General features: G+C 45.0%; 1 protein-coding gene across 2 annotated transcripts in view; it reads right to left on the bottom strand.

The window, feature by feature from the left end:
- The window catches only part of TWF2 (twinfilin actin binding protein 2), a 77,847-nt gene that overhangs the window by 33,063 nt on the left and 31,308 nt on the right, over window positions 1–13,476 (bottom strand). For both annotated transcript variants that reach the window (XM_053298379.1, XM_053298380.1), the window contains one exon: window positions 1,376–1,554. In XM_053298379.1, coding sequence (XP_053154354.1) covers window positions 1,376–1,554 — 179 coding nt within the window. The remainder of the gene's footprint in view (window positions 1–1,375; window positions 1,555–13,476) is intronic.

Genomic DNA, 13,476 nt, shown 5'->3' on the forward strand with positions numbered 1-13,476 from the left:
GGTACCATGGTTTGAAACTGGAACTTCCCATGTGAAATAGATAGCAAAGGTGCCTACCACTTAGGTGAAGGAAGCTCTTGCCTCCATATGCTCATGCCACAACGTTTGTTAGTCTTTAAGGTGCCATGGGACACTTAGTTTATTGTAACAAAAGCAACACAGCTATACTCCTGGCATTGGAGCCTGATGGACCTTCATGTATTGTATTCAAACTTCTTCTACCCAATTGCATATTTAAAAAGACATTATATAAAGGTTATTGTTGTTGCTCTCCAAATGAAACTGTAAATTACAACTCAGTGGCCGACATCAGAATAACCCTCCAAAGACGTGTCAGGGTTTTCTGTTGTGTGGGATGTCACAATTTTTTGCAACCTCTCAGAACTATGCTCCAAGGGGTGAGGAATCCCCAGGGACATAGTCTGGGAGTTACAAGCAGCTGTAGAAGGAAGTGGAGATAGCTGAAAATCACCCCTTCCTCCTTGGAAAACCCTGGAACATCAGTGAAGGGCTCGTCTGGATGTCAGCCACTGGATTTAATAAAATCACACAATAATGAGCAGCATTTGCAAAGCATTATGGGATACATGCAGAACCGTGCATACTCCAACTCCCACTCAATAGTATTGCAGGTGAAGCATTGTGACTAAGACTGAGCTATGAATCACAAATCCTTAGTTCAAATCTCACCTCTGCTATGGACTCTAAGAAAGCCACTGTGTGTCAGCCTCAGCCCCATCTGTAATATGGGGATAACTAGCTGACCCCACACAGAGCATCTGTGCATGCTTTGGGGCCGGCGGTTACCTCCCCCCCCCACTTTCTTCCCCAGTCTCCACTTCCAGGCCCAGCCACCTCTCCTCCCCACCGCCACTTCTGCCCCCCCCCCACTTTCTCCCCCACCCCCCCGGCCCGGCCTTGCCTCCAGAGCTGGGCTGGACTCGCCGCTGCCTCTGGCCTCTGTGGCCAGGCCTGCCGCTGCCACAGTGACCAATTCTCCTGAGTGTGCCTCAGCCAATCAGGCCTGTCCACCGCCCAGCCAATCAGTTGGATGCTGGGATGCACATTCCAAGGCACACCCAGGAGAATTAGATAGATAGATAGATACTGCTTGCCTTATAGGGTTACAAGGATTGCAACAAGATAACAGGTGAAGTGCTTTGAACACATGAAGTGCTGTACAAATGCTAAGTATTATTGTGATTACTAAGCCTGGAAAGGATGGTACTTTTAGCTGTTCTGTACAGCAGCATGTGACAGACCTTTTCCATCCTCAATCTACTGCAGAAACTATTGATACATGCCAGGAAGTTATGAAGCCAAGAGGGGACTCTCCAGCAAGTCTTGTTTTAATGAAAATAAACCAAAGGCTTACAGGGGAATTGTCAGGTGACCAGGAGATGAAAAGCCACTCATAGCCTTGTGCATTTTGGGTGTCCAGGCGGTAGAGAATGTAACATGGCTGTAGTTCGTCCAGCAGCGGCAGCACGAAGGAATCATAGTCTTTATCCCAACGCCGAGACAGTTCTTTGTAGGCTCCCAGCACCAACTGCTCTGAAATTCAGCAAGGAAAGAGATAATGGAACTAGGAAACAAAAGAGATGTCATATTTAATGTGTCATGGATCATTTGGAAACTTACCATCTCCCAGATGCTTTGGCACAATTCGTATGATCTTGTTAGAATTCCAAGAAACCCTGCTTTCCTGACAAAACAGTAAAAATCTAGCCCTTACAGTCACAGAAACAGACAGTACTTGTTAGCAAAAAAACTCAGAAGAACTGAACAAGTTGATAGCCCTGTTCTACAAGTCAAAGTGAGGAACTGCAAGAAGGGGACATCTGAGTTACGAATTTCACAAACTAGACACTGGGGTGGGAGAAAACCTTTGAAAACACAACACCCCTCTGACCACAGTTCCATTCTAAAGCTTCACAAACATGAGGTTCCCACGCAAGCAGGGACTTCTTCATCCACAACAGGAACAAAAACAGCTCTAGGAGCAGAACAGGCCTGTCAAATCATTGTGCTCCCAAACCTTCCTTGTCACTTTTGTAAATGGACACCACCGTTCCCCAACAACGAACCAAGATGAGGAAGCTCCCATTCATGCAGTAGCCCCCATTAGATAAGCTTACAAAGGGAAATAGAAAGGACACTGCTGACGTGCATAAAGCCTGAGGAACACACGACTCCTTCTTTCCCAAAACTAAGATGCCCTGCTCAGGTTCTCCCACTGCAACTGTGACAATGTGAGTCTTTCCAAAAATAAGGCGCATTTCTGCTGAAAATTCTTTTCTGGCACACATCGGGACATCTACACAGTGGGACACACGGGACACGTTTACACAGCTGTCACATTCTGGACCATCCTTTTCAAAAGGACACCTGGCAGCAGTAATAGTTCTACAGGTTGCAAAATGAAATAAGCTGCTGTGTAAACAAGCCCAGCCTTGCCACCAACAAGAACAGGGCTACTTATCGACTGACCTATGCAGTCATAACCACCACACAAAACAGCCTTTTTGGGACTGCCAGGTTGCAGGTGGAAGGCTGCTTAATTTGAATGCTCTCTGGTATAGTGAAGGACCATAACATAGTGGAAAACCAGCATTGTGTGGTGGTCAGCGTTGGACTAGGACTGGGGAGACTTGAGTTCAAATTCCCACTGAAACTCAATGGAAGACTTTGGGCCAACTGCTTATCTCTCAACTTACCCCACGTCACAGAATTGTTGTGAGGACAAACATAACCATGTACACTGCTCTGGGCTCCTCAGAGGAAGAACAGGATATAAATGTAAAAATGAATGAATGGTGATAATAAATAAAACTTATTGCACTTCCATACTGCCTTATACCAATGTCTCATGGTCACTGACAAAATGAACATCACATAGCAGGCCTTGGCAAACAAATTTTGGAGCTGGGAGCTAGCCCAAAAATTTGGGAGCTAGACACATTTGGGAGCGAGACAAAATTCCCAGACTTAGTGACAGATATTGTGGAAGGGGAGGGTAAATGGGCTTCTCTCTAGCTCCTTTACTAGTAACAAAGAATAAAACAGGGCTGCCCAGGACATAAAGCTTTTATTAACTCTACTTCTGAATTTCCTAGTCTAGGCAGCAGGTTTAAATTCCTAGGTGCCATGGTGGTTCCCTTGGGCCTGGGATTTGTCAAGTCCTGACACACTGTACATGCACCAAGTCCCAGGTTGAATCCCTGGGATCTCCAGTTAAAAGGGAAAGACCTCTTCCTGAGAATTTGTAGAGCCATTTCCAAACGGAGTTGCCTGTACCGGGCTAGATGAAGCAATTCTTTCATTTAATATAAAGCAGCATCACACGTGGATACGCCCTGTTGGCATTTATGGATTAAAAAAGAATCATCATTTCTGCATCAGAGAGAGGGCCACGGTAGAACTAACAGTGCCGTGCCATGTAATCCCTCTGAATAGGTCTATCAGCTCTTGGTTAGAGCAGCTGATGGCCAATATGAACAACTGACTGAACTCCAGTGACTGCTGGCAGGAACTACTTAAGTCACTGACTTCAGTGAGTGAGTGATATCTGCCTGTTGCATCACCTGTTTGCACTGCACACTAGTTTCCCAAGAAGGAGAGATCAGGCTATGTCCCCCTAGACCCCGTGAGTCCTCTGCTAACTCATTCTCCTTCTGCTTATGAAAAACAAAAACAAGAGAGGAGCCAAGAAGGTCGAGGACCTTTGCCAGAACTTAGCCCCACATTGTACAGGCAGACCTTTTCACTTAAAACACTCCCTGACACTCTACAGAGTCCAGAGACATCCTGACCAAGCGCCAAACCCTCCTCACCATTCTGTCAGTACCGATCTACACCCTGCAGTTGCAGGCCAGCAAGAACTCTAAGAGGGGCAGGAAGGAGGAGTTAGCAATGCAGAATGTGGGGATCTCTTTAAGCCACTCAGGCTGCCAACGGAGTCCCGGAAATTTGCACTTCCCCGCAGGATGCAAAGCGTGTTCTCAGTTTAGTTGCAATTTCCTACCCCTTCATTTTACTGTTGCTTAGGCAAGTTTCTGTTTGCAGAGGAAGCAGTGAAGATCTAACCGTTTGAGAGATAGCTTTCATTTTGTTGTTTTAAAAAACGAATGTATGCCAAAGTATGCAAAAGAATGTATGCCAAAGTACAGAACCTAGTCTGACCACTCCAATTCTCACCTAAAGGCACAACAATGGTTACTCAATTCCTGATCACTGCTGCAAATTCAATGCTCTATTTGCAAATACTGAGTACACTTCCCTTCTCCATTTTCCTGTTCTGCCAAATTTGTCAGCAACCCTAACCCCAGAGGAGCAGCAAAATGAGTCAGCAGGGCCAGCAAATAATAGGGTGGGCCTAACTTCCTGAAAGAGAAAGCAGTGTGAACAGCTACTAGAAAAGGAAGGAGAAGCTATTAACGGTTTAAGGGGGGGGGGGAATGCTAATATAGCGTGCATTCAGCCCAACCTGTTTGTTTACAAAAATCATGTGATATCTCACAAAATAGTATCAAGATTTGCACTGAATCCTTTGGGACATGTTTAGTGCTCAAAATCTGGATTTTCTTGTACAAAATTCTGAAACTTGATGGAGTTAGCAATGTTTCCACCATTAGTTTATGGCCATGATATTAAACACATAGTATGTGAGTGTGTGCGCATGCACACATGCATATTGAGCTTAAGTAGTTACCATGCAATGGGCGAGGGGAAGGCATCAGGATTGGGACCACAGCTCACGAGGAGAGACTATTTAACTCGAACTCCTCATGCCACTGGCTCAGTGAAAATGCCTTCCCCCATGAAGTTGATATTAGCCTTGAGGCAGCTCTCACTGGCACCAATGGGAACATCCCTTCCAAGGTTAAACACAGCTTAGGGGCAGTGTTACATTTTCTGTAGGTTAAAAAAAAGCAGGATCTGCCTGCTCAGGTCAGAACTACAAGCTAAGGGGAGAACCACGAAGTGTTCAGAAGTACTATGCAGTACAGCCCTCCTAGAGTTATACCACTTCAGAATGCTTGTGGCAAAGCACATGACTGAATGCTCCCATGACTAGAACCCCTACTAGGAAGTGAGGCCAGAATGCCAGAGAGGTGCATTTCAGCCAACAATTCCATAGTTTTCTATATGCAAGGAGTGTTTGATGAGAGAGCGCATCAAATAAGTGATCTTCCCCTTCTTGCAACCTGAAATGGTACAGTCCAGGCAGGGCTGTATCACATGATCAGCCTTAATATACAATTTGGTTCAGAATCTCATCTGGCAGCCTGAGGCAGCAGTCACATTCCAGAAAACAGATGTTCATCACACTGAAATGCCTCATAGTCCAAAACAAATGCCATCCTTGTGGCTAAAACCAAAGAGGGTAACAACCTGTGGTGACCCAGTAAATAAGCAAAGTTGAGATGATGCAACTTGCACTCCATTCACTTCAAACTAGGGCTGTGATTTAGTTGATTTCACTCACACACAGACTGCAAAGAGCATCTGCCATCTTAAAAGAGACATTCCCCCTTCTTACAGACACAGCAGCAATGCCTCACCTAAAACTGTGCCACTATGAAATGCATATGTATCATCAGTGCAGCATCCTGTTTCACACAGTGGCTCACCAGATGCGTCTGAGAAGTCTACAGGCAAGAGGTGAAGGCATGCCCTCTCTCCTGTAGTGATGTGCACGGAACCGCGGAAGTGTGGCTCCACTCCGGCGGGGGTGCCTCTTTAAGGGTGAGGGAGCATGCACTTACGCCTCCTGCCGCCTTCCCCCCGCCGGCGCTCCATTTTTAGTGAAATCCATAGGGCGGCAGCGTACCTCCCTGCCGCCCCTTCCACCATTCTTGGCCAGAAGTATCACCTGCGCGTGTGACCATCGACAACAGGCACAGGTGATACTTCCAGCCACTTCTGGCCAAGAACAGGGGAAGGGGCAGCAGGGAGGTACACTGCTGTCCCATAGATTTCCCTAAAAATGGAGTGCTGGTGGGGGAAAGCAGCAAGAGTAAGTGCACCCTCCCCCACCCTTAAAGAGGCATCCTTGCTCGCATCAAACCTTCGAGCCGGTTCGGAGGCCTTTAGAATGGCCTCCAGACCGGTTCGTGCACATCCCTACTCTCCTGAAACTGGTATTTAGAGGTATCTTGCCTCTGAGGCTAGAGGTGACCTATAGTCACCAGACTTGTAGCTATTGGTAGACCTGTCCTCCATGAATTTGTCTATAAGAACAAAATATATATGAATGCACATTCATACATGATATTTGAATAAGACCCATGTTCCTCATACCTGAAACAAATGCAGTGTTAAGGCATAGGGTTGGCAACATTTAGATGCAAGGAAACACAAAGCTCCTTATACTTAACTGACGGTTTTTCACCCATGAGTCTTTAAGGATTGACCCAGATAACTGGAGTGTTCATAAAGAGCCCCCATTCACCTCAATAAAGTCTGTGGTAAGATTCCAGCAGCTATACTTTTTCATCCTGCTTCTTTTCACATAAATGTGCCTTACATCACATTCAGAGCCAAATCACACTATATGGGACAGTCATGGTCTTCAGCCTATATGCACAGACGGATGGGAAACATGCATCCCCTAACACTCAGTGGACACAAGCAGCAGGGAGCAGTGGCCAGCACTAACTCCATGATGTGCATCCACTATGTATTCCTGGGTGTTGGAGGTGTATACATCTCCTTTACACATTAAGTGTACAGGCAACAAAACATTATCAGTCCTCCAGATAAATGCATAATCATGTCTACAGCTGTGACATCCCCCCACCCCCAACACACACACAGCTCTCATGTCCATCTGCCACTTTGTACTACTACGAATACAGGGAAACATCATTATCCGCGGATTCATGTGTCCGCTGTTGGGAAAAATACACCCAACCTCAGCATACATGGCTGGGTGGGAGGGACAAACACCATCCTCGTGCATCCATGGGTTGGGGATGGCCGGAAATGACCATGGAGGTCATTTTCAGCTGCCATTTTATTTCTCAGAGGCTCAAAATGTCTCCGTTTAAGGGGGGAAATTGGGGGAACCCAGCTATTTTTGGCCAATTTGGGGGCATTCTGGGGCACAGCCTGACTCAGGGAGAGTAGCAAAGCATGTTAAGGAGCTCCCCCACTCCATGTTTCCCCCTGAAATTTGGTCAATTTTCAGCATTTTTCGTCATTTTTGAGCCGACCTTGAACCTAATCCCCGCAATCCCATAGCCTGCAATGCCTCAATATTCGCAGTTTCGGTATCTACTGCTGCAGCTGGGAATGGAACCCCAGCAAATATCGAGGTCTGCCCATATGTATTTACCACTTTTCAACAAAAGTTCTCAAAGTGGTTTACACCCAAAGATACATGATAAATAAATAAGAATGTTCCCTGTTCCCAAGGGATTCACAGTAAAAAGGAAACATAAGGCAGACCCCTGCAACAGCCACTGGAGAAATGCCACGCGGAGATTTCATTCCACATCTCTGCTCCATTTAAACTCAATCAGACCCTTAGCAGTGTCTGCATATTGGAAAAGTATCTCTACTCTAAACTGACTGATAACCAAGTAGATAATATAAAGGAGAAAGGCAGACAGTCGGGCAATAAGTGCTCAGGATTCTCATGCAAAGCACTGGATGGTCTCTCTTAACTCTCCAAGAACAATATACCATAAGCAAACAATGCAACCGTTTGAACGGCAGTACTAACAGCAACAAACACTTGTGACTTTTACCTGTTCAGTCACGTTGCAACTGCTACCGTGCCAGAATATTGCTGACCTCTGCAATTAGTGCACTCCTTAATCTCCCTTTCCACTAAGTTCCACCCTATTCACAATGTAGTTTTTGATCTAAAACAGTCAGTCACTGATTTCCAGAGGAATCTTGGGTGTTTGCAACAACACACAAAGGTTCCAAAGGTGCATGATTTCTCAGGATTACACCACCAGCAATTTTGGAAGTCCAAGATGAGAAACTGGTAAGGTACAGGAAGACAATGGAAACCAGAAGCAAGCATAAGCATGGTTAATAAGCAGAAATTAAAGTGAAAATATTTGCTGTATTTTCTCTCAGAGGTGCTGTTAGCATTTGGATTTCCTGGATTTTAAATTACATGGCTTTATAGAAGATTTTAATCTTAGCATGGGAATACGGAAGTTTTGTCTGACCGATTTGCTTCCATCAGAATCAGGGCAAGGTCTGCAGAACTTGAAAGCATGCTCCAGTCGTCACAACAATGGTTAAAAGGAGAAGAAAGGGGGATCTTTGTCATAATGTCTTTTAAGAGTTGGATCCTAAGTACCACACATGGAAGTTCCTGCAGCTAACTTCACCCTTTTCCTCTCAGTCAGAGGACCCTTGGGACTAGGATGGGGGCTGCAGGAAGAAGGGGGAATCACCCAGAGCGGGACAGAGTCATCTTATGTGAGTGGGAGCAAACAAACGACTGAAAGGTCAATTCTCAAGAAACTGGAACCTGCAAGGAACAAGAGAAACTGTAAAACCAGGAAACATGGCACATCAGAAATCAGTTTATTTGCAGTTTGAATTTCACTGATAAATGGTTGCCAATGTAAACAACATAAGAGCACTTTATATGGGAGCAGCAATTCAAATCTATTCCCAATGAAGCCAGGCGTTTAGCAATTTTCTGGCAACATTCAAGCCAGTATGGGGGCAGAGGGAATAGTTTTGTCTGTTTAGTATTCTTTCCACTGGAATAGCTTATTCATACCAACAACAGGACTTCTCACTCTCAACATCTTATGTAGACAGACCCTGTCCCTAATTTATATTATTTCATTAGCTGAATTTGACGGTCCATGAATTAGCCTTCATTGGAACTTGACAGTCCATTCATTAGCCAACCCTTTAAACAGAGCAACATGACTCATAAGAATCACACTTTTTGGAGCTGCAGGAAGATGTTTTCAGAGACTGGAACATAATGCAGCACCTCCAGTTTGCAGTTCCCACCATTTTGTTACCAGAAAGTACTAAATAGCAGCACCCTGTTTTATATCTAGGTAGCAGGCAGCATCCAGACTAATTTTCCATTTGCAGAAGACTTCGTACTCATACAAGGAGGAAGAGGCAATTTTCCTCCCTTCCCTCTGTTGTCCCCTGTGCCACCTCCCAATCTGCTCCTGCAAGTTTTCAGGAGCAGTTGGGCGGTGGAGGCAGGGCAGACTGCTATTGAAGGGAGGGACTTTCTGTGAAAATCAGTCCTCCTCCCTTGCATGAACAACGCGCACCTCCACAAGCCAACAGAAGACTAGCTTGGATGCTACCCAGAATTTCTTTTCATAGTCTCAAGTTTACAATTCACATCAGCATCACACATTTGTGTATGCCTGCGTAACACAGACATGACCAAAACCCAGTGTATACAAAGAGAAAGTGGCTACTGGGGGCAGATTTCAGGTTCTATCAGGGGCATATCAAGAGCTGCATAGTTGGTTGCGTCCTGAATGGTCCATGCCAATCTAGAGCATGTCTTCCAATCAATGTATCAATACTGTATATAGCCCAGATGTGCCTAGGCTCACCAATGTGCAGCTACAGTTAAGATCTGGACATAGATACACAAATGCATCAACAACAACAAACTTACTTCCAGTCAACAGAAAGCTACTGTTTTCTAAACCTAAATTAAGTGATTCATTCCTTCATGTTCTGTAGCAAAAATGATAGACTAAGCCAAAATGCTTAGTCTTCTACTTCCTGTATAGGCTTTGGGCGTGAGGAAATGATATTCTCAGTTAATCCATTTAAGCTGAAAAAAACAAAAAAAAATTCAGAAACTACAACACTGTGAAGCCAGATTTGCTCAACACTTATTGATTGTTACTGCACAATTAATCTGCAAGCAAAGTGGCAAGTGACAGTGCAGATCAGGATAAAGAGCACATACATGATCAATTTGATGCCTATGAATGGCATGAGCAGAGCTTTGAACAGAAGAAATGCACCATTGTTATTTTGATGCTGCTCATATTCTGTACCAAATTTTGAATAGTCGAACTTTCTAATGCTGATGACATGAGCTCCAGCTTGAACAGCCAGAAAACACACTGGTATTTTCCTGGCCATACAACATGCCTCTTTCACCCGTCAGGCCTGCGACTGATCTTCTGTTAAATGCCTTCCATCACTACAGGCTACCACTGTAATTTGGCATTCAAAGGCAGGAATCTTTTTCACCTTTCATACTTCTGAAAATGTATTTTATTTTTTTAGGAAGATTCTGGGGCGGGGTGGGGAAGCAGGGCAGAAACCTAGACTGAAATTCTGAGCCATTTCTTAGCTGGAACCAACACAAGTCTCTGTGAATCACTTTATCCTACAGATGAACAGTAATGAATTTCTTCATTTAGTACCTCAAGTCCTTTCAGCCCACAAGCTGAAGAAAAGCTTGGTTACTGTGCTAAAAGCTATGGGGGACACACCCTGACCTTAGGGCTCAAAGAGAAGCTAATTAAATAGAGATTAATACTTAAAAGCACAGAGATTAGAAATAATGAACATCACTTAGTGCTATGACAATGCTAAAACCTAATCATCCAGTAATAAAATCTCCATAAGGAAGAGACTCATCCTGGAGAGAATCTATCTATGTGGTCGCTAAGAGTCGACATGGACTTGACGGCACTTAATCGATCAATCAAGGAAGAGACTGTGCTTAAGTACCCATCATCTCTTCCTCCAACTACACTCACATGGCTCCAGTGCATACGTTTCATATGCATCGGGGTACAAGAGCAAGTCTCAAGCTTACCTGCTGCCTCTTCCCTCCATTCATCCAACAGTTAACATGAACTGTGCCCTCTGCTATCTATCTGCTGTTGCAGAAAAATGGACTGAATATATGGGCAGTGCCAACTGATGTATAAATGTAAGCACAAAGTCCTCAGTTGATACTAATTATCCTGTGGGGAGAGGGGTGGCCTTATTCACACAGAGTGAATATGCTTGGAGTTTCCCAAGAAGTCACCAAGTTAGCATATGTACAGCAAACATGTGGGCTAGCATTTGCCATTTGACTGTATACATACATTTATCTATCTATCTATCTAAGGCGTACCCATCACTAATCCCATGCGTGGCAGCTCTTGCGACAGTTCGCAAGTGGGCTGCCGGCAGGGGGAGAGGAAAGTGTTGGCGGCAGAAAGGCTTGCGAGCGAGGCGGAAAACAAAATGGCGGCGGGGGAAGAACGCGGCAGCAGGCGGGTGGCCCAGCTAGTCTTTGAAAACCACTGTGAAACCTTCTGTTGAAAAGCCATATATAAAAGTTTGTAGTCTTAGAGAACAGCAAGCAAGTGGGAGACCAACCACGCACCACTGTGCCATTGTGCAAAGAGACTGGCTCGGCAACTAGCTGGATGCCCTGCCTCGAGCCAAGAGGTGAAGTTGCTGGCCTGGCTGGGGAGAGCAGGCTGGGTGACCCTTGCGGGAGGAGGACAGAGGACTCTGTGTGTGGTAAACCTAACCAGGAGATTATATACGGCTTTTCAACAGAAGGTTTCACAGTGGTTTTCAAAGAATAAATAAATAAGACTAGCTGGGCCACCCGCCTGCCGCTGCTTTCTTCCCCCCGCCACCATTTTGTTTTCCTCCTCGCCTGCAAGCCTTTCTGCCTCCACCACTTTCTTCTCCCCCTGCCGGCAGCCCGTTCACAAACTCTCGCGAGAGCTGCCACACATGGGTTTAGTGACGGGTACGTTTTAGAGATAGATAGATAGATAGATAGATAGATAGATAGATAGAGATAGATAGATAGATATGCTCCCCTATTCCTAAAGGGCTCACAATCTAAGAAGAAACACAAGGTAACACCAGCATCAGCCATTGAAGGAATGCTCTGCTTGGGTTGAATGGGGCCAGTTGCTCCCCCCATGATAAATAGAAAAGATTCACCACTTTAAAAAGGTGGCTTTTTACTCAGTTAGCAGGGCTAGCTGCTAACTGAGTAAAGTTAGTTAGCTAACTGCTAACTTCTCACTGCCACCCCATGAAAACAGCAAGCTGCACCCACCGGGCCCACCTATCTGTGCTCCTGCATCACATGGCTCTGCCACGTGCCACTGTAGCAGACTCTTCCCTCTGGCTTCCCCATTGGATGGGTGGTCAGTAGGAAGGGGAAGGAGACAGCAGAAGAGAAGCTGCTCATGAGAGCAAAGTGTTCTGAGTGAACAAAATGTTCCCGCTGCTCCCCAGAACTTCGGAAACCACAACAAATGCAAAAAGGGAAAAGGGGGGGGGAGCTGTTTGGTCCCCAAAATGGTCTTTATTCCTCCTGATGCAAAAAGACCTGTTTGGTCCCCCAAATAGTTGCATGTCCCCTATAAAAGTCCCTAGTTGGCAACCCTAGGTATAGTGAAAGCAAGCAACAATGTGAGAAACTTCCTGTTGTGTTTCTTACCTCCTCCAAACCTCAGCACAAGCAGAAAAAAATTGGTCTTTTCCTTGAACCCTCTCTTAGTTAGAAGAGAGGCAGGGATTTCTCTCACTTGCACTGAGGCTTTGAAACAGTAAGAAATGGTATGAGAAAAACCCTACTGTTTCGTACCTTTCCTCAACCACAGCACAACTGAGAGTTGAGGGGAGGGAGTATGCTCCTCCCCATCAGAGAGCCAGAAGCACTCGCCCTGGCAAGCAGATTTGTGGATGCCTGCAGGTTCAAGCTTAGTGGAAGACTGACTAATATTCACGTTTAACTGCAACAGCTGTGGGAAGATTCCAAGACAGCATCTAAGCAGCAGCACAGGAGTCAGCATAAACCCTCTTGCAAACTCCAACTAATGCAGTCTTAACATGTTGGGGAAACCTGTTACTCCAGTGGCTGACAGAGTAAGATTAACAAGCAAAGACCCCCGGAGAGCCTCCAAGTACCACCCATTTGAACACAAGAAAAGGCAAGACCTGTCTGGGCAAGAACATTTTTATTCCAAGCTTTTAACTGCCTCTATCAGTCCAAATGTTTCCTCTTTCTATATCAGAAGTCATAAGATGGTTTTGGTTAGGTTGTTTTTCTTATTTGAAGAGGTCAGTCTGTGCATTACTTACTAGTACAGTTCCTAGACCTACAAAAGTGATTTGTCATCATCCTGATTTTACTGTAACCAGGAGTTCAAGAAGCCATCTGAGTTTGACCTGTTCAGTTACACCTTGAATACTGATGTATTGCTGTTTTGATTATAGTTACTACATGCCCACAAGAAGTAATACTTTATAATACTTTATCAAGCATAATTAAGTATACAATGACATCTAGGGACAAGCCGTAAGAAGCAAAATGAAATAAATGACACAGAAGCTAATACTCTCATTGCAATGGAATATTTCAAAATTTTACTTTATTGAAAAGACAGAGAAAGGGGGAGGAAGAGAAGCTATAACCTGCATTGCTGATTAGGACACAATGAAAAGTCTCTGACAGAGGCTGCATGTGACTAC

This window comes from Hemicordylus capensis, chromosome 2 (assembly GCF_027244095.1).
Source record: "Hemicordylus capensis ecotype Gifberg chromosome 2, rHemCap1.1.pri, whole genome shotgun sequence".
Classification (NCBI taxonomy): Eukaryota; Metazoa; Chordata; class Lepidosauria; order Squamata; family Cordylidae; genus Hemicordylus; species Hemicordylus capensis.